Source organism: Neopelma chrysocephalum, unplaced genomic scaffold, assembly GCF_003984885.1.
Source record: "Neopelma chrysocephalum unplaced genomic scaffold, ASM398488v2 Primary Assembly neopelma1_335, whole genome shotgun sequence".
NCBI classification, from domain to species: Eukaryota; Metazoa; Chordata; class Aves; order Passeriformes; family Pipridae; genus Neopelma; species Neopelma chrysocephalum.
This window is the reverse complement of record NW_020897998.1, coordinates 344,104-367,998: the sequence shown is the minus strand read 5'-3', so window position 1 is coordinate 367,998 and position 23,895 is coordinate 344,104. Positions and strand designations below refer to the sequence as shown.

The 23,895-nt window shown below is 46.9% G+C and overlaps 1 protein-coding gene across 10 annotated transcripts in view; it reads right to left on the bottom strand.

Moving 5' to 3' along the window:
* Window positions 1–23,895, bottom strand: part of AGAP1 (ArfGAP with GTPase domain, ankyrin repeat and PH domain 1) — a 301,541-nt gene that overhangs the window by 203,453 nt on the left and 74,193 nt on the right. For 7 of the 10 annotated variants that reach the window (XM_027705461.1, XM_027705463.1, XM_027705467.1 and 4 more), the window contains exons 2-4: window positions 7,504–7,562; window positions 2,692–2,779; window positions 2,018–2,029 (exon numbers count right to left, since the gene is read on the bottom strand). In XM_027705461.1, coding sequence (XP_027561262.1) covers window positions 2,018–2,029; window positions 2,692–2,779; window positions 7,504–7,562 — 159 coding nt within the window. The remainder of the gene's footprint in view (window positions 1–2,017; window positions 2,030–2,691; window positions 2,780–7,503; window positions 7,563–23,895) is intronic. The other 3 variants (XM_027705462.1, XM_027705464.1, XM_027705468.1) reach the window with 1 other exon arrangement.

The following is a 23,895-nucleotide window of genomic DNA, read 5'->3' as shown; positions in this document are numbered from 1 at the left end:
AACACCAGGCTTCACACACCTCATCTCTTGTCTCAGCATGTCACACACCCAGCAGCAGGAGTTTCTCTTCCAATCACTTGGAAGGTACTTAGAAGACAAAAAGTCACTAGGATTCCCTATTTCCCATCACTTCCTTGTTGGATCACCACAGAAAAAAAACTGGAAGTCCCAGACTCCTGAGATTCCCACTCACTGCAGGGTAACACATCACTTCTTTCCTCACATCCAAATCCACCTGATTTTAAATGTGTCACACAGGAGCACAGCTATGTGCATCCTAAATATGCAAGAGCCTAAAAGCAAACTTTCTTCTTATAGTTTGAGAAAACAAAGGTTTTCACGCTACAAACACACCAGGGACTAAAATGAGTTCTGAACAGAAATAAAAGTTAGGCCAGGCAGTGAGAGAAAACTGCTTTACCCCTTAACCTGAGTCCTCCTCTTGGAGGGGAGGTGGTGTGGGGCAGCAAGAGAAATATCTCACCTTAAAGAGCTGAAGGAAACTTGAAACCACCTTCACATAAAATTCATTCACTAGAACGCTGCAGCCTCCAAGGGCTCCAGGAGAGCCGGGACCTGGCTGATGGAGGGATGGGTTCATGGCAGCTGGAGCCAAGCAGAGGCAAAGGAGAGCACAAAGAGCAGTCCCTGACCCTAATCACCACTTCACATGGAGCAAGAGCCATGACTGTACCCACTGGGCACTCACTGCAAACTGAGCTGCCAGGAAGCCACTCACAGTCACTGAACTTGGGCTTTTCTGCCCTAATCAAGCAGCTCAGTGTCCCATATCCTTCCCTTCTCTAGCAGCTGAACAACCCAGCACGTTTACACCCCTCAGCAGAGGAAAGGAGGGGTCTCCAAGGCAAAGGATGACACTTTGCACGCTGTGTGGGACCTGGATGACCTGGAAGTCATGGTTTGGAGCAACCTGATCTAGGGAGAGTGTCCCTGCCTGTGGCAGGGGGTGGCACTGGGGGGACTTTAAGGTCCTTCCAAACCCACACCATCCTGAGATTCTATGACAAAGAACAAAACCACTAACAAATCACCACTACAGGTATTACCAAGGATGGTTTATATGGTTTGAATCTCCTTCAGTGTTAACTTGATTAGAAATCTTCCCTTATCCCTCACACAAGGCAAATTAAAGCTCTTAATTATTCCAGTTCTCCTTCTGCTAATGAAATGCAGCAGTGTCATTAGTGAGGCTTGTCAGCTACACTTATGTGCAAAGAAATGATTTGACACTGCTTTTGTCATCTAATCCTTCCAGGAGAAACAGTCAGAATGTTAGTGTAAATAAAAATCCTTCAAGACAAAGAGGACAGATGGCAACACTCCCAAGGAATACCACCCAAAATATTCATCCCACAGGAGGAGAGGACTGCCAGCCCTGGGAACAGCCAATAGATCGGAGTCTTGCAAGGAGAAAACAGCCCAAAATGTTTGTGCAGAGATGCTGAGATACTGATTTTAGCTGAAGGGTTGGTGTAAATGGGTGGATCTGCCCCTCACATCACCATTTCTCACCCTCAGCATCCAGAACCAGGATCTACACGTAGCTTTGGGGAGAGGCTCCATTATTATTATCAATCATTACCAATTATTAGTTCTAGCTACGAAGCAGCAAAAGCATTTAAGGCAAACTCAGAAACTGGAAGCCTTCCCTGTTGCTGCAATACCCCCCAAAAAAGCCTTGTCCATCCCTCCCTTTCCCTCTCCTCCCACTTTAACTACAATTCCAGGCTGTTAAAACGTCAACTGCTGAGCTGAACAGCTTCCTTTGGCAAGAGTTAATTAGGAACAAATGTTATCAGAGATGCATGAAGCTACAAACTACTGCTGAGGAGACAACTACAGCAAGAGACAAAAACAGTGAGATGTACTAAAGACTTGAAATCAAAAGGAAACAACTCAAAATGATACACAAAACAAGGGGAAAATGCTCTAGAGTACAGAAACCGCCGTCTGTCCCTTCCAAAGGAGAGCTGCCATGGAGACAATGTATAGTTACCTGCATCCATATCTGCAAAGAATGGAACAGCCAGTAAGGAAAAGAAGGAACCAGAAATTCAGTGTCTCAGAGTTGGATTTAAAAGTTCATAAGGAGAACAGATAAAGAAAAATAATCAAAAAAGTATTTATTTTAAGACACACCTTGATAAGGTGCTATGCTATGATATTTTTGGATTAATGTTAAACACTACAACGTACAAATTCATTTGCTATGCTATGAGAACATTAAAAAAAAGTCAAGACTAAATACTTAACACATTAAACAATGAACAAATTATATCTTTAGTTTAAGCTCGTGAAGTTGTTTTATTCTCCCCAAATCCCAGTTCTGCAGAAATCCTGTACTACAGACAGTGACTGTGGCTCTCAACAGCCCAACTGGAAGCAGCAGCAGCACTGAGAGCAGTCAGCTCCTCTCCACCAGGACCGAGTTTCCCATAAGGACACATCCTGGGGGCCAAAGGATTTAAGGATGCTCAGGAGTCATGGAACAGCTCCAATTACATCATCGTGCACACTGAGCTCAGTCTGGAGAACTAAAGGAGAAACCTCCAGGAATTCTGAGACAGCAAATCAGATCCTTTGCTAATTCATTTCTGCATGGTTAAAAATGGATACAGATGCAGTCTGTGGGGCAGAGCAGTGGTGGGATGTGCAGAGCAGAGCACGTACCTTCGGGTGACTCCTCCTGGACGTAGGTGCCCGTCAGGTACCGGTGCACGAGCGCAGACTTGCCACTGGCCAGGTTACCCACGATCCCCTGGACACACAGAGGGAACAGAAACCCAGTGCATTAATCCCTGGGAAAAGCAGAACGTTCCATGAGAACCCTGAAACAACATCTCAGCGCTTGAGGAGAAACTCCACGCAGCTGGAACAGCCCCAAAGGTGCCAAGACAAAGTTCCCAGCAAAGCTGACACGGGAATTTGGGCCCTGTCCACAGCACTCCTGTGCTCAGCTGCCCACGGGACACCAGGGAACACACAGAGACTGCAGGGAGGAGCCTGACACCTCTGCACTGGGAAACAAAGCCAGTACTGAGCTTTCCTGCTGGGAAACACCTCTGGAGGCTGCACACTGTGATCCCACTGACTAAGCACACATGGTATCTGTGGCTGTGGGCATGTCCACCAGCACAGGATGGTTTGGGCTGGAAGAGACCTTAAATATCACCCATCCCACCTCCTGCCATGGGCAGGGACACCTCCCACTAGTCCAGGTTGCTCCAAGCCCCATCCAGCCTGGCCTTGGACACTTCCAGGGATGGGGCAGCCACAGCTTCTCTGGGAATTCCAGCCCAGGCCCTCCCCACCCTCACAGCCAGAATTCCTTCCCAATATCCCATCTAACCCTGCCCTCTGGCAGTGGGAAGCCATTCCCTCTGGCCCTATCACTCCATCCCTTGTCCCCAGTCCCTCTCCAGCTCTCCTGGAGCCCCTTTAAGCACTGGAAGGGGCTCTCAGGTCTCCACCAGGATGTGTTGAAGTCCCTGACTTTTCCAAGAAGTTCCCAACTCAAATCATCCATGCCCAACACCTGCCTGGGAACATCTGACAACCACCAGTAGCACTTGATCCTAAAGCTCACAGGAGTTTTCTGCTGAGCTGGTTCAGTGGCATTTGTTTTTCAGACCCAGGCAGAACTAACAGAAAGCAGCCCAACACCACATGAGTTTTGCTCCTGGAGGTGCTCACATTCCCAAAGACGTGGAGATTTGCATTTTCTGTTGCTATAAAAGGGCACACAGTGCTGAGGACACTCGGTTTCTGGGGGAGGAGATGGGAACTTGCTTCACCCTTTAAAACAAACCAAGCCTACTCTGTTCTCACATGTTTACTTGACCCTCCCCAAAGGTTCAGAACATAAGATCCCTGGAGGCAAGATGAACTCTGCTGATGGGCCCAGGATTGCCAAACTGACCGAGGCAGCAGGAACAAGTTACACATTAGTGCACAGTCTCTACTCCATTTTCTTAATTCTAAACCCTAAGAAACCACCCTTCATATCAAAAATTGCTTACAAGTCCCCTGTGTATGGAAATTAACATCATTTTATATTAGACTTGTGCCAAAATTTTAACTGCCAGGAAAAACAGAAAAGCATCAACTTGGGGTCCAGTGAGAGTGAACAACCTACATACTTTGGCCATGGGTGGGGGTAACTTATTCTATTGAGAATATTTGAAAGACATCAACTGATTTGAGAATACAACTTTTTTTATTTTTTTTAAGTATCCCAAAGGTCCCATCAGAATACATCATTTTACAGCACTTGGGGTTCTCTGAAACATTCGTCCTTATAGGAACCCACAGAGACAAGGATGCCTGGCCACAAGAGCATTAGGATATTATAATGCTGCAAACTGATGCCACAAGCACTGTGATCAGGAGGAGGAACATGTATTTCAGTGAAAAAAAACACTAATTCATACAGAATCCCAGACTGGTTTGGGTTGGAAGAGACCTTAAAACTCATCCCATTCCACTCCCCTGCCATGGGCAGGGACACCTTCCACTAGACCAGGTTGCAAACACAGCTATAAAATCTGCATTTGCATCACAGTTTTATTTTCTCCCTAGACAGCTCCTTCAGAGAGCACTCAGGAGAGATCTGCCTTCTCCTCACCTGGCAAAACAGGATTCCTTCAGATCCCACCTCAGAACCTACAAGGCACCACCTCTTCCCTACCAGGGACATGAAAATCTAAGAGAACTGTCCTTCTCTTGTTCAGTGCAGGGCTTGGCATCACAGCTCCAGGTCTCCCAATCAATTGCTCATAAAAACCAGGAGCAATAGGTTTTACACCAGAAAAAAATCTGACTTCTAATCCAGTTTCTCTCTTCATCAGTATTAATACTTAAGGCTGATCCCCCACAGCATGACAAACATGCCAGCATGTTTTCACAGCAGTCATATTCCCCTCTCCCATATTTTATACACACACACACCCCCAGTCATCTCTATTTATTTATGGATATGTCTGAAACGCACAAAGTTATGACAAGCATGTTAGGGCACAAAAATATCACCCTAACCCGGTTCAGAAAGGAGAAAATTCAGCTACAACCCAGTGCTCTTGTCACTTATGACTTGTGCAACACTGAATCATTTATCTGCATGTGCCAGACACGCTGTAAAACGAAGCCAAACCACTGTGCCCACATCCTACTAAAGCCTGTTGGGAAAAATGCTTCAATGTACTGATGGCACTTGGCATTTTAAAGCTGCCCTGACTGTACTTTGTGTATTTTTTTGCAAGACATTAAGCGATTTTATCCAGAAAGACCCCTCATATTTATTCTGCTTAACACATCCTTATTTTACGTTTGGATACGTGGGATCCAGGAATACCAAAGGTACTGGGTCTCCCCACGCTCTTGACCATCAGAGAAGCATCAAAATCCTGAGGTAAAACTCTGTGGAAGCATCTGATCAGCACAAACCAACCCCAGGATCCCAGGATGGGTTGGGCTGGAAGGACCTCAAAGCCCATCCAGTGCCACCCCCTGCCAGGGGCAGGGACACCTTCCATAGCCCAGGTTGCTCCAAGCCCCGTCCAACCTGACCTTGAAAATCCTTCTGAACACTGGAAAGAAACCAAGCCCTGAGTGTATTGCTAAAACAGGAGGCAAAGACTGGTGTTCTTCCCTCAAAGACATGTTGAAATATAATCCTTCCTTCATTGCAGCCCTGGGTGCTTCCCCTCCTCTCCCAGAGCAGTTTCTATTCCCTTTAAAATTCTGCAGAGCCCAAAGTGTACAACAGCAGCCACTGTATAAATAAATCAAAAATAAAAATCAACCAACCCCTCAACTTCAGGATGTCCCAGCCTCTGCAGAGAAGACAACCTCTCCCAGTGAGCTATTCCCCACATCCTGGGGCTCCTTCCTAACCCTGCCAGGCCAAGTCTGATCCCCACACCTGCACTGCTGGAGCAGCAGGTTTGGCTTTCACATGGCCCTTTCCCTCCTCAGCCACCAGTGAGCTCCGAGAATGAGGCTGGAAGGAAGGGAATGACCCAGGGATGGACTCACAGCCACCACTGCCCCCCAAGGGCAGATGGGCAGCAAAGGCAGAGCACGTTATTTCAGCTGGAGTTCCCAACCTGCCCTCCCTGCTGGAGCACAGCTGGTGCTGCTGGAATGCACAATTTGCAGTGCTCTAATCCAATTATGACTTTTGTAATGGTCAGAGTTCTGCTTCCACCCTTGCACAGCCCCCCTGTGCACGCTGACCACTGCTAATCAATTCTCGGCAGCTGCAATCTGTTTTCCTGCCCCCAATTCGGACACCACGGGGGCAAAATACCCAAGACAAGCACTCACATGATGCAGCCAGGCTGTCACAAGAGAAAAACACACCCTGAGACCATCCCCTGGTGCCTGGGACTCGTTTGTGTTCTGTGTTACAACAGGCAGTGACACAGCTTGGGTCCCACCTGTGAGCCCCAGGTGTCTGGGGGGTGTTGTGAATCAATAAGGCTCAGAGAAGGGGAAGGGATTTGCAAGGAAACCCTCTGTAGATCCTCCTCAGAATAAGCCATCACAGTGTTGGACTCCTACCCAACCAACACCTTACAGTCCCAAATCCTTTAGGGTATTTAGGGACGTGTTTGTCTTCAAAATCACACCCCAGTGATGGGGCCTCAGTAACTCTGAGCTGCTGGTTTAATTCCCACTACCAGGAGGTCTCATCTCAGCCTCCATGTTCACTTCTCTTAAAAGGGCAAATCTGGGAAACTCCCCCAATCTGCCTGTGTTATTTTTGCCTTTTCTTTCACCTACATGAGATACAGTTTCTCATATAATGCAGATATACTGCTATATCCATGGAAAACAGCTCAGCCAAGGGAAGTTACTGTAAGCAGCTATTAAATCACTGCTCACTGTTACAGTAAAATGTAGGTTTTGATTCACTAAATGAACCTTCAAAATATATTTTTTTTCCAATTCAGTATCAATTCAGGCAAAGTCTTTCAAGAGAGGGAGAGAAGACATTTGGCCCTTGAAAAAATGATGAAAAATTACTATGGTGAGACAAAAGGACCTTTATATATCAGCTGCAAACTTCCACCCCCCTCTTACAGAGGTGTCAGACCTCCCTTGGAAGCTGGTTCATGGAGCTAGACAAGTTGCAACAGCAACAAAATACAGAGAGATCTTTGAAGTATGATGACAAAAACTGAAGATACATAAAGACAGTCCCCTCCCTGGAAGTGTCCAAGGCCAGGCTGGATGGGGCTTGGAGCAACCTGGGCTAGTGGAAGGTGTCCCTGCTGGTGGAACAAGATGATTTTTAAGGTCCCTTCCAACCCAAACCTTCCCTGGATTCCATCATATTTGTGTAGAAGAAAAATGCTTTACTGATTAAAATTCCTTTCCATGTTTTTTCCCCAACAGTAGATTTAATGAAGTGTGGAAGATCCACACTTGTGTGTGACATTTTCAGGATGTTTTCCAAGGCAGAAGCAAACACAAACTCACCACTTTCAGCTCCGGCACGGATCGGCTCAGTGTCCATTCCTGGCTATTTACAAAGGCATCTGTGAAAGAGGAGAACATTCCCAACGTCAGGATAATGACATTTAGTGGCCTGCTGCACACAATTTCATGCCAAGGCTCTGGCTGACCAAAATTCACCCTGATCTCAGGAGACTTGACAAACACCAGGGGTTTGGACAAATCATATAAAAAACTCCAGAATCCCATAAGTGCCCGTTCCACACAGACCCGCCCTCAGCAGTGAGTCCATCTGTCTCATGTGCCCTGGCATTTGCAAGCCCAAACTACCTCCAGGCCTTCAGGGTTCTGTAAAGACTCTTCCAGTGCATCCATGGTTAAACCATTTCCCATCCACCTCGACACATTCCCTCCCCACAGGCAAAGCCTTGGGCTCGTTGTCACACTGAACATCAGCGACTGCAGCTGCCACCATCAGCAGGAATTCCTGCCCACAGGTAAATGAGAAAATTTGCTGCTTCTGAAACATGTTATTTTCTACTGCACATCACACTTGATGTCAACAACTGCAGCCAGCAGAGTTGCTGGGAACATCCCTGCCCAGGGAGGGGAAAACATCTCTATATTCATAAAACAGGCTATTTTTCTGCAGTACAACCCAGACAGAAATAAACCACAGAGCCATTTACTTTAAAATTCAATCAGAACTACTGGGGGCAGGGGTTGATTTCCTGAAGAATGGTGAATTAAGTTCATCACTGCTCCCAACAGAAATCAATTCCTTAGGGCTGCACCCAGGTCCAGCCTCACTGGCAATCCCACAGGGAGGACAGAAATAAGGCTCTATTTTTCTAGCTCCAAACGTCATTTTGTTCCTTCCATAAAGGTCTGGCCAACTGTAAGCAAACAGAGTGTGGTGTTTCTGATACAAATCCAATCTGAATATTGATCAAAGCACCCCCAGAGCCAGGGAAACCAGCTGAGTGTGCCACACACACAGGATGCTCCTCCTGAGCACAACAGCTCCCACTGTACAGGAATTAAACAGCAGAACAGCCCCAACTGTACAGGAATTAAACAGCAGAACAGCCCCCACTGTACAGGAATTAAACAGCAGAACAGTCCCCACTGTACAGGAATTAAACAGCAGAACAGTCCCCACTGTACAGGAATTAAACAGTGGAACAGTCCCCACTGTACAGGAATTAAACAGTGGAACAGCTCCCACTGTACAGGAATTAAACAGCAGAACAGCTCCAACTGTACAGGAATTAAACAGCACGGAGAGTCCTGGCATTCCAAACAATTCCTAATGCCACAGGAAGGAACAGGCAGAAAGCTCCACCTGGCCACGTTGTCCACAGGGGAGCAAAGGTTCTGCAAGCCACTGCTCCCCCTCCAACACACCCATCAGCTGAGGGCAAAGGCTCTTTCATTTGATCTTCTGATCTGGAGAATAAAGAACCTGGAGGCAATTCCCTATCCTCACTAACTTAAAAGAGCATCCAAGCTTTCCCAGTGACCAACTGAAAACAACCTCAAAGCAAACCTGTATTTTCCAGTGTATCTCTATTAATGAATAAATTACTTTTGCTCCAATATTACAAAAAGACCCATCAGCCAGGAATTTGGAAGCCTTCCCCAGTTACATTTAACACATGGCTTTGTATTTCAGCTGTGAACTGACGCTGTGCAGTGGGACATGTGTGTTTGTATGAAAACACAGGGAAAATAATCAGCATTTTGGTGGATTACAGATTGGAGCTGCCTCCCACACACCCACTGGAAGGAGAAGGAAAACCAAAGGCTCAGATTAAAATGCTCTGAAGGTTCAGGTTAACCTCTGGGATCCCAGGTGCAAGACAAGACTCTCGGGTCATTTGGCTCCTGTTCCATGACCTGAGATATCCCATTCCATCCCTGGAAGTGTCCCAGGTCAGGTTGGACGGGGCTTGGAGCACCCTGGGCTATGGAAGGTGTCCCTGCCCCTGGCAGGGGGTGGAATGAGATGGGCTTTAAGGTCCTTCCCAACCCAAACCATCCCATGATTCCATGATTCTACCCTGCATTCCTCTTCATAACCCCAACCACCATTTACATTCCACAGCTCTGTTCCAAAACACTTTTTCCTGACAGTTCCAGAACTCTACATTTATATATATCAATATGTTCATATGGCATGATTTGAACAGACCTGCTTCTCCTTCCCCCACACCTGTGCAGGCATCATTCCCTCCCTCATTACTGCAAAAGATGGATAAACAGAATCCCACTTTATCTGCAAGACTCAGCCAAGGCCAAACAACACAAGGAGGTTTCAGCTCCTCTGCAGATTTCAGGATTCAAGGAAAACCATCAGTCTCAGGGCAAGTATTATCCCTGACTCGTGGAGGTTTATGTGTGTGAAACAAAATGAGAGCTCTCTGATAATGTCAACAACCTTCCATAACAAAGCAGCACTGGATTTTATCACCACAGAAAATTCAAAATAGGTGAGGAGCAGATCACTGCTACCAACGTGGAGAAGGGCAGAAACATCTCCCAAGCCAAAGGGCAGGTGCACAAGGATAACAAGAATATCAGAAGCCCTGACACTTTAAATATTATTTTGGAAGATGTGTACATTCCCAAAGCACAAGTCAGGGAGAAGAGGCAATGAAACACAAGGAGGTTTGTGTGCCCTCACTGGGATGGGCACTGAGCTACCCACTGACCAACCCACTGCTTCTCAGAGGAATTCCTCAGGAAGGAGTGATTTATTCCAAATTAATCCCAAGACGCATGGAAGTCCAGGTGAAAAGGTCAAATACTTAGAACATCACAGACAATCCCAGGGATTTGCCTTTTGTTCCTAAATAAAGGAAATTAACTTACAGCTACAGCACGACCCAAACCCTGGATCCCTCCCACTAGAGCAGGCAAAGCCCAAATGGTGAAGTCCACAAAAATCCTCTGCTGAAGCACCAAACCCCCCAACTACCACACGTGGATTTAAACATATTGGGAGAGATCTGCATAATAAATAGAACCACATGGATGAAGTTGACTGTTTGCATCACTGCCCGACTCTGGAATTCAAGTGAACTCAACCTTCATGTCTCACTACAGACTGTACATATGAAAGGAATGACTTCTGTCAATAATTAATCACAGTTGCATGTGCTGCTCATTTAACTTCTGCATCAGTGATCAAAAGCACCACACGCTCACAGTGTCACTCGGGTCTCTTTAAAGCAGGCACCAAGAACATTTAAATTGCATTTTCCTTGCCAAGTTTACTTTTCCCCAACATGGTCTTTGGTTTCTTTTTCATGTCCACCACCACATTCAGAGTTTCTCAGTTCCACTTCCACATCACTACACTAAGGGACAAACTCCAGCAAGATCCTTGGCTATTTTAAAACCTCAGTTTAGTAACTCAGCTCCACCCAGAGGAACCTTCTATCTCAGTTCCAGTACTAAGAATGAGATGTACACTCTGTTTTGGTTCCCCATGAATCCCAGAAGGGTTTGGGTTGGAAGAGACCTTAAAGTTCATCTCATTCCACCCCCTGCCATGGGCAGGGACACCTTCCACTAGCCCAGGTTGCTCCAAGTCCCATCCAACCTGGCCTTGGACACTTCCAGGGATGGGGCAAGATGTGTTGGGGTGAAATCTCAGGGGTTGGTGGCCATTCTTGGCCAGGTCTGTGCACTCCAAGGCACAGAACAGCAGACAGCTTCCAGAAGAGCCCTGCTCTAAATTTTCAAACAGAAAAATGTACTTCTTCAAAGCCAGGAACGACCACTAAAAACTAAATATTCGCAGAACAAAGTTAAAGAGAGACAACATCCATCACTGGGAAGAGGGGAGCGAAGTCACACATGAAAACTGGAGGGGTTTCACAGCCTTTTTGGAAATAAGCCCAGCCCCAGCCTGCCTCAGTGTCCAGCAGCCCGTTTCATCCCATCCTTGAATTTTACTGCTGGAAGCCCCCTCCTAAATCAACTCAGTCTCCTGCCACGGGCAGTTGCAGCAAGGCAGCTCATCAGACCCCAGAGTCAATAGTTTTAACTGGGGCCAATTAGATTTACATCACCCTCTCCATCCTTTGGGCCCCTCTGCTCAAAGAACCCCCACAAGCCAATCAAGTCTGTCTGTTAATTAATATTTTAGGAGAGCCTAAGCTGCCTCAAAACCATCCCAGCAGCCCCCCACGGGCAGTGCCAGCACAGCAGCCTCTCCCCCACCAGCCCTTGTGCCACTAACCTTGTTTTGCCCTTTTTTCCCCCCAAATCTCCCACAGCTTTCTCTGCCTCTGATCCAGATGAAAACCCAGTGGCAAACCTGACCAAAAAAAAGGGATGAGGGAAGGGCAGGCAGATGTCTCTGCAGGACAACATGAAAAGATTGAAATCTTCCACAATTCTTGGAAAGCTTCTTAGCAAGAGCTTCCCTCAGGCAATCCCAACATTCCTTTGCCGTCCTTTTAAATGAGGAAAAGCTATAAATAAATAAAAAAATAGAAAAGCCATGGGATTTCTCTGGAAACACTCAGCAAAAGATCCCTTTTGCTAAGAACAGGAGCCCTCAAAAACACATGAATGAAGTTAAAAGTACCAACAGCCACATCACGCCCTGCTCCCCCCTTCAATAATTTCTGCATTACAAGCAATATTTAGAGTTACTTCTGACTTTGAAATAAAAACCTGAGAGTGAAAAGGCACAGAAGATATTCCTACAAGCTCCCACTTGCCCAGGAGGATGCACACGAGGCCACACGTCTTTCTTGGAGCCGTATCAAAGCAGCACTTTCAGGACGTGCTTCCCAAAGCTCCTGTGCTAATTTTCTTAGCAAAGAGGGAAATATGCAGCTTTTGGGTTGAGACTTGTGATGCTCCTCAAACATGCATTTTTCAGGAGGGGTAATCTCACAGCACATCCTCCCCACCCAGCCCCCTCACTTCAAGGCAAAGCACCGACTCAGTTCCAACAGAAAACAGCAGAAAACCATCCTGACATGTTTATTTCTAAGCTTTGCATAAAATATTATTTGGAAGAGTGTGCCACATTCCAAAAGGTCCTTTTTGTATCTTATATGGGGCTCTGAGCAACCTGCTCCAGTGGAAGGTGTCCCTGCCCATGGCAGGGGGTGGAATGGAATGAGCTTCAAGGTCCCTTCCAACCCAAACCATTCTGGGATTCTATGAATTTTCTCATTTATCTCAGACCTGTTTAAAAAAAAATAAATCAGTTTTTCATATGGATTCTCTCTGTTTACATGTTCTGTTACACCAAACAACAGCTACAAAGCAATAACAAACAAAATACTTAGAAAACCAATTCAGCAGTATCAGGATAATTTAAGGTTTTTTCCTTCCTCACTCAGTTTGATTAGAATTATGGATTATCTGGCTTCACACCGTATGCCAGTTAGGAGATGGGTGGTTGCAGCAGTAATTCCTAACAGTCCCCTTTTTCTTTCTTGAATCACAGCTGTCATTTATAATTCTAAGGCAGTTGAAGCAAAAAGCAGCATTGCAGGGTGGCCCTGTCCCCTCCAAGCCCTCCTCCCCTCCAGCTCCGGGTGGGAACCCCAGCCTGGCTCTGGGAGTCACATCCCAGCCCTGCCCAGGCCTGTGTTTACACCTGGTTACCAACATTAACACACACACTGCAGAGGAGTCACAAAAACTGCCACAGAGCAACTCAACCACAGCCCCAAAGGCAGAGGGATTGGGGCATCTGTCAGTTTGGGGCTCCTCCCCTCCCTCCCAACGTTGTCAGGATGGATAAAATCCCACAGTTCCAACATAAATGTTTGATATTGGACAGATTTATTCCCGGCCATCCCCACTTGCTAATTCTAAACGGGAGAACAGCTCTAAGCTCAGCACCTTTAAGGCATCAGGCACCTCAGCCCAACCTCGTCAGAGCTCTGCGGATCTCTGACATCTGAAAAACCTTCCCCTGTAACTGAGACCTGTATTAAACAGATATTTAGGTCAGAGCCCTAATCCCTCTTCCAACAGCAGCTGGCAGCTGCAGCAGCGTTATCCTTTGTGCTGCCATGGAAACAAAGGCAGGACCAGGATGCAAAGAGCTGCACCCCCCTCCACAGCCAGGAGCCAGCCCTTCCCAAAACTCACTGCTGGGCTCTCACATGGCACTTGGGTTCTGTCTGCAACTTTTAAATTGCTGATATTGAGAGGTTTTCATTAGCTGCCAGTATTGCCCCTCATCTCTCTCACAGCCACACAGTTCAACCCAGTTTTTGGGTGGGTGCAGAGGTGTTATCTCCTCAGCTCCCACAGCTGGGGGAACCCCACGCTCCCCAAAACAGCACTGAATGATGGATAATGTATGCAAGTGTATTCTCAAAACCAGTCTCATGTTTGAAGTTTTACATCTAACACCACCAAATTATTTGTTTTGTCTGTAAATACAATGTAGCTCCAACCACGGCTTGTCATCTTAGCCCTCCCTACCCCCCAAAACAGCCCCTCAAAAATCCCAAAACCAAACAGACTATTATTTTAGCTCTAAGCTGTTTACAAGGAAAAATAAATCACATACTTAATAAGGAAACCTTCCCATTCCCTGTGTTTTCCCAGCGGGTCGGGTCCTGGAGCTGACACACAGTTGGTGTAAGAGAAATTATTATCCCAGAGATGAAACACAGTTTTCTCTTGAGACAACTCTCCTCGGGAGAAGCAAAGTACACGTCAACAAGGGATGTTCTGAGTGAGGACCATCAGGATTCCAGCTCCATTCCAGTACAATGCACACTTCTTAACACTCATCCCCATCCCTAGGAGAAAAGTGACATCCCTTTTCCAACAGGGCAGTGACAACTCCACCAAGAGCTTGAAAGGAATACAGAAAGCTGACACAGAGAAAATGAAAGCATCACTGTAATAAAACTGGGGAAGGAAATGATCATCTCTGCCATGCAGTGGAATTACACATCTTTTTTTCAGGCAATAAAACTGCATTTTTGTAAGCACCAAAGCCTCAGAGAAATGCAGCTAAACACACAATTACAGCAGCTTTGGAGTCCAGGAAGAAAAAGGCGGCACTGGAGATGAAATGTTTAGTAAATGCCTTGTTTTGTTGGGTCTACCTAAAAGCAGGGCAGTGTCAAAGGTGAGGTCTGTTTTCCACCACCTCCTGTCCCAGGGGAAGGGCAGTGCCAGCACAGGAAAGATTATCCCCTGTGGAACTGAGTGAGAATCTGGAGATAAGAGTTTGAGCTGTTCCAGCCACACTCAGAACAGCAGGAGGGAAAATCCAGGACTGAACCCATGTCCCAGCAAAGATGGCCAAAGTACCCAAAATGAGAGCAGTTGTAGCCCACTCTGCCTTTCCCGACTACAGAGACAAACAGGGAATTAGCCTTTCTTATCCAAGGCTGAATATTAATGAGGAACCTTCCTGTGAAGCATCAAAGATGAAAAGGGACAGCTCCTACAGCTGGCACAAGAATCGGTGTCAAAGGACAAATTAAAAAAGATGAATTGGGGAAAAAAGAAAAGAACATTTTACAACAATATGGAAACAGATTTTGTCTGACAAGGCAGAAAGAAGAAAAGCCACAAAGTCACAGCAGAGATGCAAAAAAGTGACTGAGACTCTTTGCTTGGCAGGCTGAAAAGACTTTCAGCTTTTCAGATAGGCAGAAAATTAACAAGGGGAACTTGGTGCCTACTTAGCTGAGAAGAACACAGAATCATGGAATATCCTGAGCTGGAAGGGACCCACAAGGATCATCCAGTCCTGCTCCTGGCCCTGCCCAGGCCCATCCCCAGAGTCACATCATGCACCCCAGAGGATCATCCAAACCCTCCTGGAGCTCTGGCAGCCTTGGGGCTGTGCCCACTGCCCTGGGGAGCCTGGTCAGTGCCCAACCACCCTCTGGGGGAAGAATCTTTTCCTGAGATCCATCAAAACTCCCCTGACACAGCTTTAGCAACAACACTCAATAAAACCCAAGTATACCATGAGCCAGCCTGCTCAGGATTTCCACCACTGTGACTGCACAGAAGAGTCTGTGCTGGGGTAACACCTGAGCATCACCCACATTTAATCAGCAGAACGTGAAGGAGGTTGTGGTAAATGAGCAAAACCACAGCAAGCTCTGGGGGGAACAAAGGCCCAGGAGAAAGGAGATAAAAGGACTATCAAGTCACGCTTCATAAAATGATGACAAAAGCACAAACTCTTAAGACTGGCAAACACCAAACCCCAGACTAACAATTTACAGGGACCTGCAGTAACAGGACAAGGCTTCCCACTGCCAGAGGGCAGGGTTAGATGGGATACAGGGAAGGAATTCTTCCCTGGGAGGGTGGGGAGGCCCTGGCACAGGTTGCCCAGAGAAGCTGTGGCTGCCCCATCCCTGGAAGTGTCCAAGGCCAGGTTGGACGGGGCTTGGAGCAACCTGGGCTGGTGGAAGGTGTCCCTGCCCATGGCAGGAGGGTGGAATGAGGTGAGCTTTAAGGTCCCTTCCAACCCCAACCACGCTGTGAGTGAACAAGCAGTTCAGGCAGGAGCAGAAACAGAACCCCCCAGTATCCCACTCCCTGTGTGCATCCCTGCTCAGGGCTCACACTGCCAAGGTCCTGCAGGGACTCACAGCTCAGGAACAAAGGGGAAAACTATTGGGTTTTAATCTGCCTCTTACTAGTTTCACAACACACTTCTTAATCCTTAGGTAGGAAGGGTAAACCAGAGTGGCTCCATCTTTACCTTCCCCATCTCTCTCATGATGACCCCTCTTGCCTTCCCCTCCCCAGGCTGCCCCCCTGCTCAGTGGGAGGCTCTTGCCTGGACCAAACACTGTCTTTCTAACATCCCTTTTTGCTCTCCTATACTTATTTCCAGAGGTGAGGTCCACCATCACCCCCCAAAGCCTCCCTGAGATGGCCACACTAGGCCTTTTTAATGGAAACAGGAACACAGAATCCTTTAGTTTGGAAAAGACCTCCGAGATCACCGAGTCCAACCTTTGACTGATCACCTCCTTGTCAACTAGACCAGAGCACTGAGAGACAGGACAACTCACTGTTCTCTGTTCTCTCCTCTCTGCTCTGAGCCCTGCAGAGCCCTCCAGGTGGGATTTCCAGAGAGCTCTTCCCGATGCCAAGATCTCTGCCCAGACTCCCAGCTCACTCAGAGCTGTGACACGAGTCAGGCCTGTCCTCTGCCCGTGCCACCCTCCCCAGCCACCCACAGCAAGTTCAATCCTCCAGGATATCCACCATGAACCACCACAAGTTTCGCCTGGAGCTCTGCACAACCTGTTTTTCACTTTCCCAGGGCATTTATCAATGGCTTAACCTGAAGAGGCTGCAGCAGATTCCTCCCAGATTTGCTGCTTTTTTTTGAATGGGAAAAATCATTTATTCCTATACATGATTTTCTTCTTTTAGAAAGATTTTATACACAAGAGGACCCTCCCTCTTATCTGATGGCAGCTCAGCTCAAGTCTTCAGGCAGAGAAATTCTCAGTCACCAAAATGAACAGATTTCCCCTACAGAACTCCAGCAAACATGAGGTATGACTTGCCCCATAAAAGCAGAGCCTGCCCTTCCTCAGTGCCTAATTTACAAATCCATCTACAGATGGGGACTATTACTCTCCATTCCAGCTTGGTGCTTGCACACTCTGAGTGTGATTAATGTGGACAGAGGCAAACTCTGCTCCTCATCACACCCGAGCAGCCACGATGAAGTCAGTGCAGTTCAATGGGTGTGATCCAGTAACTCAGTTAAACCCATCCTCTCCCCAGCCCTAAATGCTCTTCCCTCCCAGGGAACCTGCACAAGAGAGCACAAGTGATGGTGTGACTGAGGGTTCTTCATTCCTTGCTGCCCTGGACCACCTGGTGCAGCCACAGCACAGAGGTGCCAAAACAGACAGCAGCCAAGTTCAGTGACTTACAGATCCACTCCTGGCCCAACTTCCTTCCCTGTCCACCAAAAGCTGTGCTCTGGCATCATCTGATCATTCAGATGGGCTTTTATCTGAGGCTCCAGAGAGCGGGCCCAGCGTGTTTGTACAGAAGTACATCTCCAAAAACAGCTCCCCTCTCCACAAGGGAAATGATGACTTGTTTATGCAACACATTTCTGAAAACATTTTTTAGAACTGCAGTCATGTCTCCCAGATTGCTATGCTGGTTGTCAAAACAGAACCTCTTTTTCCCTGACTATACCATATGCAATCCTAAATCCACTTTCCCTAACTTGATATCACCCATGCAAGATTTGGAGATGATCAGTGGAAAACACACAAATGAGACACTGTTCTCCAGAGAGCGGCCCAGCAGGAATAATCTGAGAGGGTTTATATTTATTAGCCTGATGCACATCTAACTTGTTTAAACAAGGCTTTTGTCAAACATCAAAAAAAAGTTCCTGCAATCCGAGGCTTGCTCTCCAAGGGAATTAATGCTGAGCTGCAACCAACGCACAAGCCTTGGTTACAGCAACAAGGAAACACTGCAAAGGGGCCCCATTTTATTTCCAGGGCACACAGACCTGCTAAGAGAGAAAGGTTTATTCCCTGGGGGCCAAGATGGAGAACCTGGAGTGGGAAACTGGGGTGGGAGCAGGTCCTGGGAACACCTGCTCTGTGTCAGTGGGGATGGGACTGTCCCCCTGACACTTCCCAGCACAGGCAGATGCCCTGGATGCTCTCCCTGCCCTGTCTCCTTCCCCATGGGAATGCCCAGACTCAGCTCTGGCAGCACACAAAGCACTGCAGACACTCAGCTCAGGTGCTTCACCTGCCCAATTAGTTTTTAGTTTCCTGTAATAAGGATTGAACGTGCTGCCTGAGAGACTGTTATCCACCAAAACATTAAACCATCCCAGATCCATCAGAGCATCCCTAAAAACCTGGGAATTATCACTGCACAGCTGAGCAAGGGACCAGGCCCTGGAGCTGAGAGAAAGCCAAGCAAGGAGGGAAGGGCTCAGGGCTGGCAGCACCTTTTACATGAGAACTGCCTAAAACATAACAGTTCATAAAGGTAATGTGTGACTAAATGCTCCATTAGCAAAGAGTTTCCTTCCCCAACTTCCTATTTAAAAAGCACCTGCTATCACCAGGCATTTCAAAACATGGGACCCGCGCAGGTACCAGGTATTTATTTTGGAAACTCAAAATATTGGTCAGATGAACTTTAGACTCAGTGACTGTAACACAAAGCCTCTCTCAACAGCTCTCACTGGCAGATAAAGCTGCAAGTTTGGAGGAAGCCAGAAGTGAGTAAATCAACCCCTGGGATCCAGCAGCTCTCGCTCCTTTAGCTTTGCCCTCCTGGAAGTGGGTCCCACCTCACTCTCCACCCTCCTGGAGAGGCCTCACAGTCCACCCTACACCCCCTGAACAATCAGTGCCACATCTGAGATCTAAATCGAGGCAGAACCATTGCAAGCACCAGCTGACTAATCCTTCTCCATTTGAGGCTTATAAAGCTGAACCTTTAGCTTTGCTAAAACTGGTAATACAACATTTTTTAAAAACACTCATTCAGGAATCAGACTGTTGTGGGTCTCTGCAAAAATCCTGCCCTCTGGCTACATCCTTATTTGTGTTTCCTGGGTGAAGCCAAGGAACTCGAGTGTGTTTTCCAAGCTCCATCAGGTTCCCATCACCTCAGGCACGTACTTTACACCCAAAGCACTGCACTACAAATGGCATCTTTACAGAAGCCCATGCAGAGCTCAAGAATCAGAAAACTATTTTGCTCACCTAAGAGACCAGCACCTCTTTCCTACAGTCCTGGCTCTGATGCTTGCTGCACTCACTATTGTACAACATGCAAATGACCCTTATTAAAGGAGAATTTGGAAAGGAATAATCTATTTTTGCACACGTTTTCTTTGTGCATCCTGACCTATAACATACTCTAGAAGCCAGGCTGAAAACAGACTCCTGCTAAATCTCTGCATCTAAACACTTATAGAATTGCTCTCCCTTCAAATCCTGTTCCATTTAATGCCATAACCTTCTATTGCCTTTTCACAAGGTGAGAAAGGAATTCTGGAGGCCAGTTATCCCATGATCAGCTCTGCCCCTGTGGGAAGCTGTTCTTTGGAGCCTTGTGATGGCCATGGCCGTGCCAACCAACCAGACACGCTGCAAGCTTCATCTTCTGGGGGCAAAAATGGCCAATTTCTCCATTTTTTCCACCTGGAGACTTCCCTCTGACCCTGCAAACCACACCTGTGCTATGAGAACTCCCTGGGGTCCCTCCCCAGCACCCTCTGGCAGAGCAGAGCAGGGCACAGGGGAGCTTAAACCACAGCAATTGGAGACCAGGGGTGTCAAATATTCTGACCATCCTTTCTGTCAGGCACAGCAACGATGAGACTGGGCTCGGCATATCGACCCCAATTTTCTGCTGATTTTTTTTTTGTTGTGAAAACAAGGCTGACAATTCCTGTCCCACCTCCCACGGTGCTCCCAAAAGCTGCTCTTGCACGAACCGAGGGGAACTCGGGCTGCCTTTGGGATCCCACATCCACAGACGTGGTCAGCACAGCAAGGCAGCTACTGCTGCAGATCAAAACAATCCCTGGCTCCTCCTCCCCGTTTAAAGGGATTTAGCTTTTCCCAGGCAGCAGCACAGCCCAGTGCAGGCTGCAGCTGCTGCCAACAGCTGGAGCCGACCCCGGCAGAGCTACAGGATTTGAATTTTTTTAAGCTACAGTGCATAAGAGTTCACATCCCAGAGTGAAAACAAAGCAAACCCCAAAATAACCTTCACTGTCTTACTAATTAAAGGGATGTGTTGCTCCAGGAAGGCCAACACAAACCACTGCTGTGGGTTAACAATGTATTTTTAGCCCTCAGTCCTTCCAACATTTGTACTGAGGCCGAGCAAGGAAAACCAACTACCCCTGGAGCATCACTAAAAGTTCTGTCCAGGAAGGGGGTTTCTTTGCATAACTTTATTTGAAATGTCACAGGACATTTGCATAAAGGAAATCTCAGCAACACTGGAATTTCTATTCCAGTGGTATTTCAAGGTTTTCATTCCCTGTTGAGCAGCCAGTGAATTTTCACAGTCACCACAGACTGGTTTGGGGGTTGGAAGGGACCTTAAAGCCCATCCCATTCCACCCCCTGCCACGGGCAGGGACACCTTCCATAGCCCAGGTTGCTCCAAGCCCCGTCCAGCCTGGCCTGGGACACTTCCAGGGATTGAACAGCTCAATAGATGTATGTTATTTTAACAAATCTGGCACATTTTAACCAGCCTCTGCTGACCTGTCCACTTAGTGAGGGGGGTTTACCTGTCAACAAATAATACTGTTTATAAAATAAAAGCTGGAACTTAGCAGGGACAGGCACAGGGGAAAGGATCTGAAGCCAAAAGAAAAACAAGTATTTCCAAGTTAACTGTCTTCACCTTGCTCTAGGAAACTGTGTTCTCAAAGGTATGAAAATCTCACTTCCCTGGTGAGAGTTCACTGCTTTTCTAAGAAGGCAACAAGTTCCTGCTTGAAACTCAGTCCCAGCTCATGCCTGTAACGCTGTTCCAACCACATTCCAGATTTCCTTCTCCTCTAGTGCTCAAGTCATCTAAGCCCAGGATTAGCAAAATAGCATCAAATTGTTCCTCAGGGAGAGCAGAGCTGGAAAACTGAGGTGTCTCTTGCTCTGTATATTGTGTTTAGGGAAATCCAAAGCCAGTTTAATACAGAAATCTTCAGATTAAGCAGATGTGCTTATTATATGCAGGAGAATAAGGGGACAGACCTTTGTATATGGTAAAATTAAGGTATTCCCAGCAGTGAAATCTCCCTAATCCACAAAACTGAAATGCTTTTCCACATTTATAGATAAATAAAACATTTAATATCCTAAATACCAACAAGAGGCAGCCAAGAAAACCCAACTCATTTTACAATAGGTGATTTGGGTGATCCCCAACACCTGAAATCCAGGTCTCCAGCCCATGTGATGCAGGGCAGAGGTAACTCCTGACACAAATCAGCTGCCTCCAACTAACACTTCACCTTTATCACCTGTGCAAGTGCCTCCTCCTGGGCCCAGCACCACCCAGGGCTCTGTGACTCACCCAAGGGGTTCCACCTCATCATGTAAATTGGAGAGCACAGTTCAGGATCTGACAAGGTCCACCTGAGTCTACAGCAGAACATCCACTATAAAGTAACAGCAGGATGAACAGTTCTAAGAGCTCTTATTTATGTAAAAACACAGTTCCAGCTTAACAACTTCCAGTTATTTTTGTGTTGCAAAGGACCTTAAAGATCATCCAATTCCAAGCCCCTGCCAGAGGCAGGGACACCTTCCACCAGTCCAGGTTGCTCAGAGCCCCACCCAAACTATTCCTCCAAAACATACAATGAAAAAGGCAAAAGAATATGGATTTCAGATAATCCCTATTGTCCAACCCATTTTCCTCTTACTCAGACAGTAAGATGAATATCCCAGGACAATTTGCTCACCTTATCTGCCTTGTGCCAGCCTCCAGTGCGAGGGGACAATATTTACATCTCATTTGGGATTGGTGCATTCATTGGGAAACCTAATGGAATAGGGATATCACACTGTGCTGCCCTTCCCCCTGGGAGCACCTACAGAACCTCTCTGAGGCTAAGAACAGGGTGAAATGGCTCACAGCAGTCTGACACAGCATCCACCTTGCCAGGCTGCGTTGCAAAATTAAAGTCTGAGCACAAGCCTACTGCTTTTATGGAAGAAAACATCACTTTCATAAAAGAAAACAGATGTTTTTATGAAAGAACTGGAATCATTACCTTCCCTGGGATCAAGCTGCCCTCCTCCATGCAGCCCTGGCACCCACTGCTGCCTCCAGGCTCCTGAAATGCTGCCTCCCCAGCTGGAGCCAACGCTGCCCAGGTGCTTCTCGTGGGGTGATTCCCAACTGACCCTGCTCAGTGTCACACCTGGGCACGTTCAGGAGCCCTGTTCCACCCCAAACCCATGGAGACACATCCCCAAATGTCTGCAGAGCTGCCACAATCACAGAACCATTGGAAAAGACCTCCAAGATGCCATCCAGCCCTACCCTACCCAGCTAAGCAAGGGGCCTATTTACAACCAGACGTGTCTGTCCTCTGTAACACCCAAGCAATTGTCATGGGAAATTATACCAAGGCTGTGCTGGAAAAGAAATAACTCAAACTATATTAACTATTCAATGGCTTTAGGCATCGTGATACACAAGAAGAATAACAAAATTATCTAGGGAAGAGTTATATTATGGTTTTTTTAAGTGAGCTTTTCCCCACTAAATAAGCCAGGAGGCACTAAGAGGGCTCCCAAAGAAATACTGAATGAAAAAATCTCTGTCCAGACCAGTCTCGACAAAGGAAAAGCCCGAGATAAATGCCATAAGAAAACCACTATGGATTTCATGCTGAAAACTGCACCTCTGAATTAAACACCTCAAGGTCCCATCTAACACCAAGAACTGAAAATCTCTGACCACTCCAAGTCCTGTAGCACTGAAACCTTAAAATATCTGACTTGCCTGCCCACAAGGGGTTGATCTGCCCTTGTGTGTGATCATCTCTTCAGATGCCCTGCTTCCCAAAGCCTGTCCCTCCATCCTTCCCCAGCATTCCCCACCTGCTGTGCTCATTCCCACCACCACCAAGGCTGGTGTTCCTGCACCCACAGCTCCCTGGGGGAATGCCCTGAGCACTGCTAAATACAATCACTGTGCTCTCCTGTCACCCTTCAGGCCTCACCATCTCCTGCTGCCCATCAGCCCTGGACTTGCACCCTCACTGCTCATGAAGCCAAGAGAAATATGAGTGGAAGTTATGACAGAAGACAGGTAGAGAAAACAATAAACAACACAGAAACTCCAGTTCTGCCACCATGTTCCCATCCATCCCAAAGGATGCTACAAGAAAAATTTGCCTCCCTGGTCAGCTGCAGCCCAAGGGCAGCTGATGCAACTAAAGGAGGGAGAGTCTCCACCTGGAGAAAAAAGAAACCATGATGAAGTTGGAAGTTGATTTCAGACAGCTAAACTCTGCAGAGTCAGGCACTTCGTCTTTTAAATTATATAGAAAAGTCACTATAGTCCTTAATATTTTTTTTGAAATCGAGTTCTGCTGAATTTCAAAAGGAACTGTTGGAAATCACAGTTTAAGAACTGGAAGTTTGGGGAATAAAATGTCCAAGATGAATCAGATTAGCAATTACAAGATTTTCTGCATAAGTCAAAGAATAAGCAATAGAAGTCTCCAACACTTTGATGCAGACACTGCATTTAAAAACCTGTAATTAGTGTCACACCCAACAGGGATACACAGTGAGTATGAAGTATATTGAAGTTACCATGAAGCATTTGTCAATGCCATCCATCCCAAAACATGAACATCTTCTGGCATTATGGACAAACACTCACATTACAGATGCC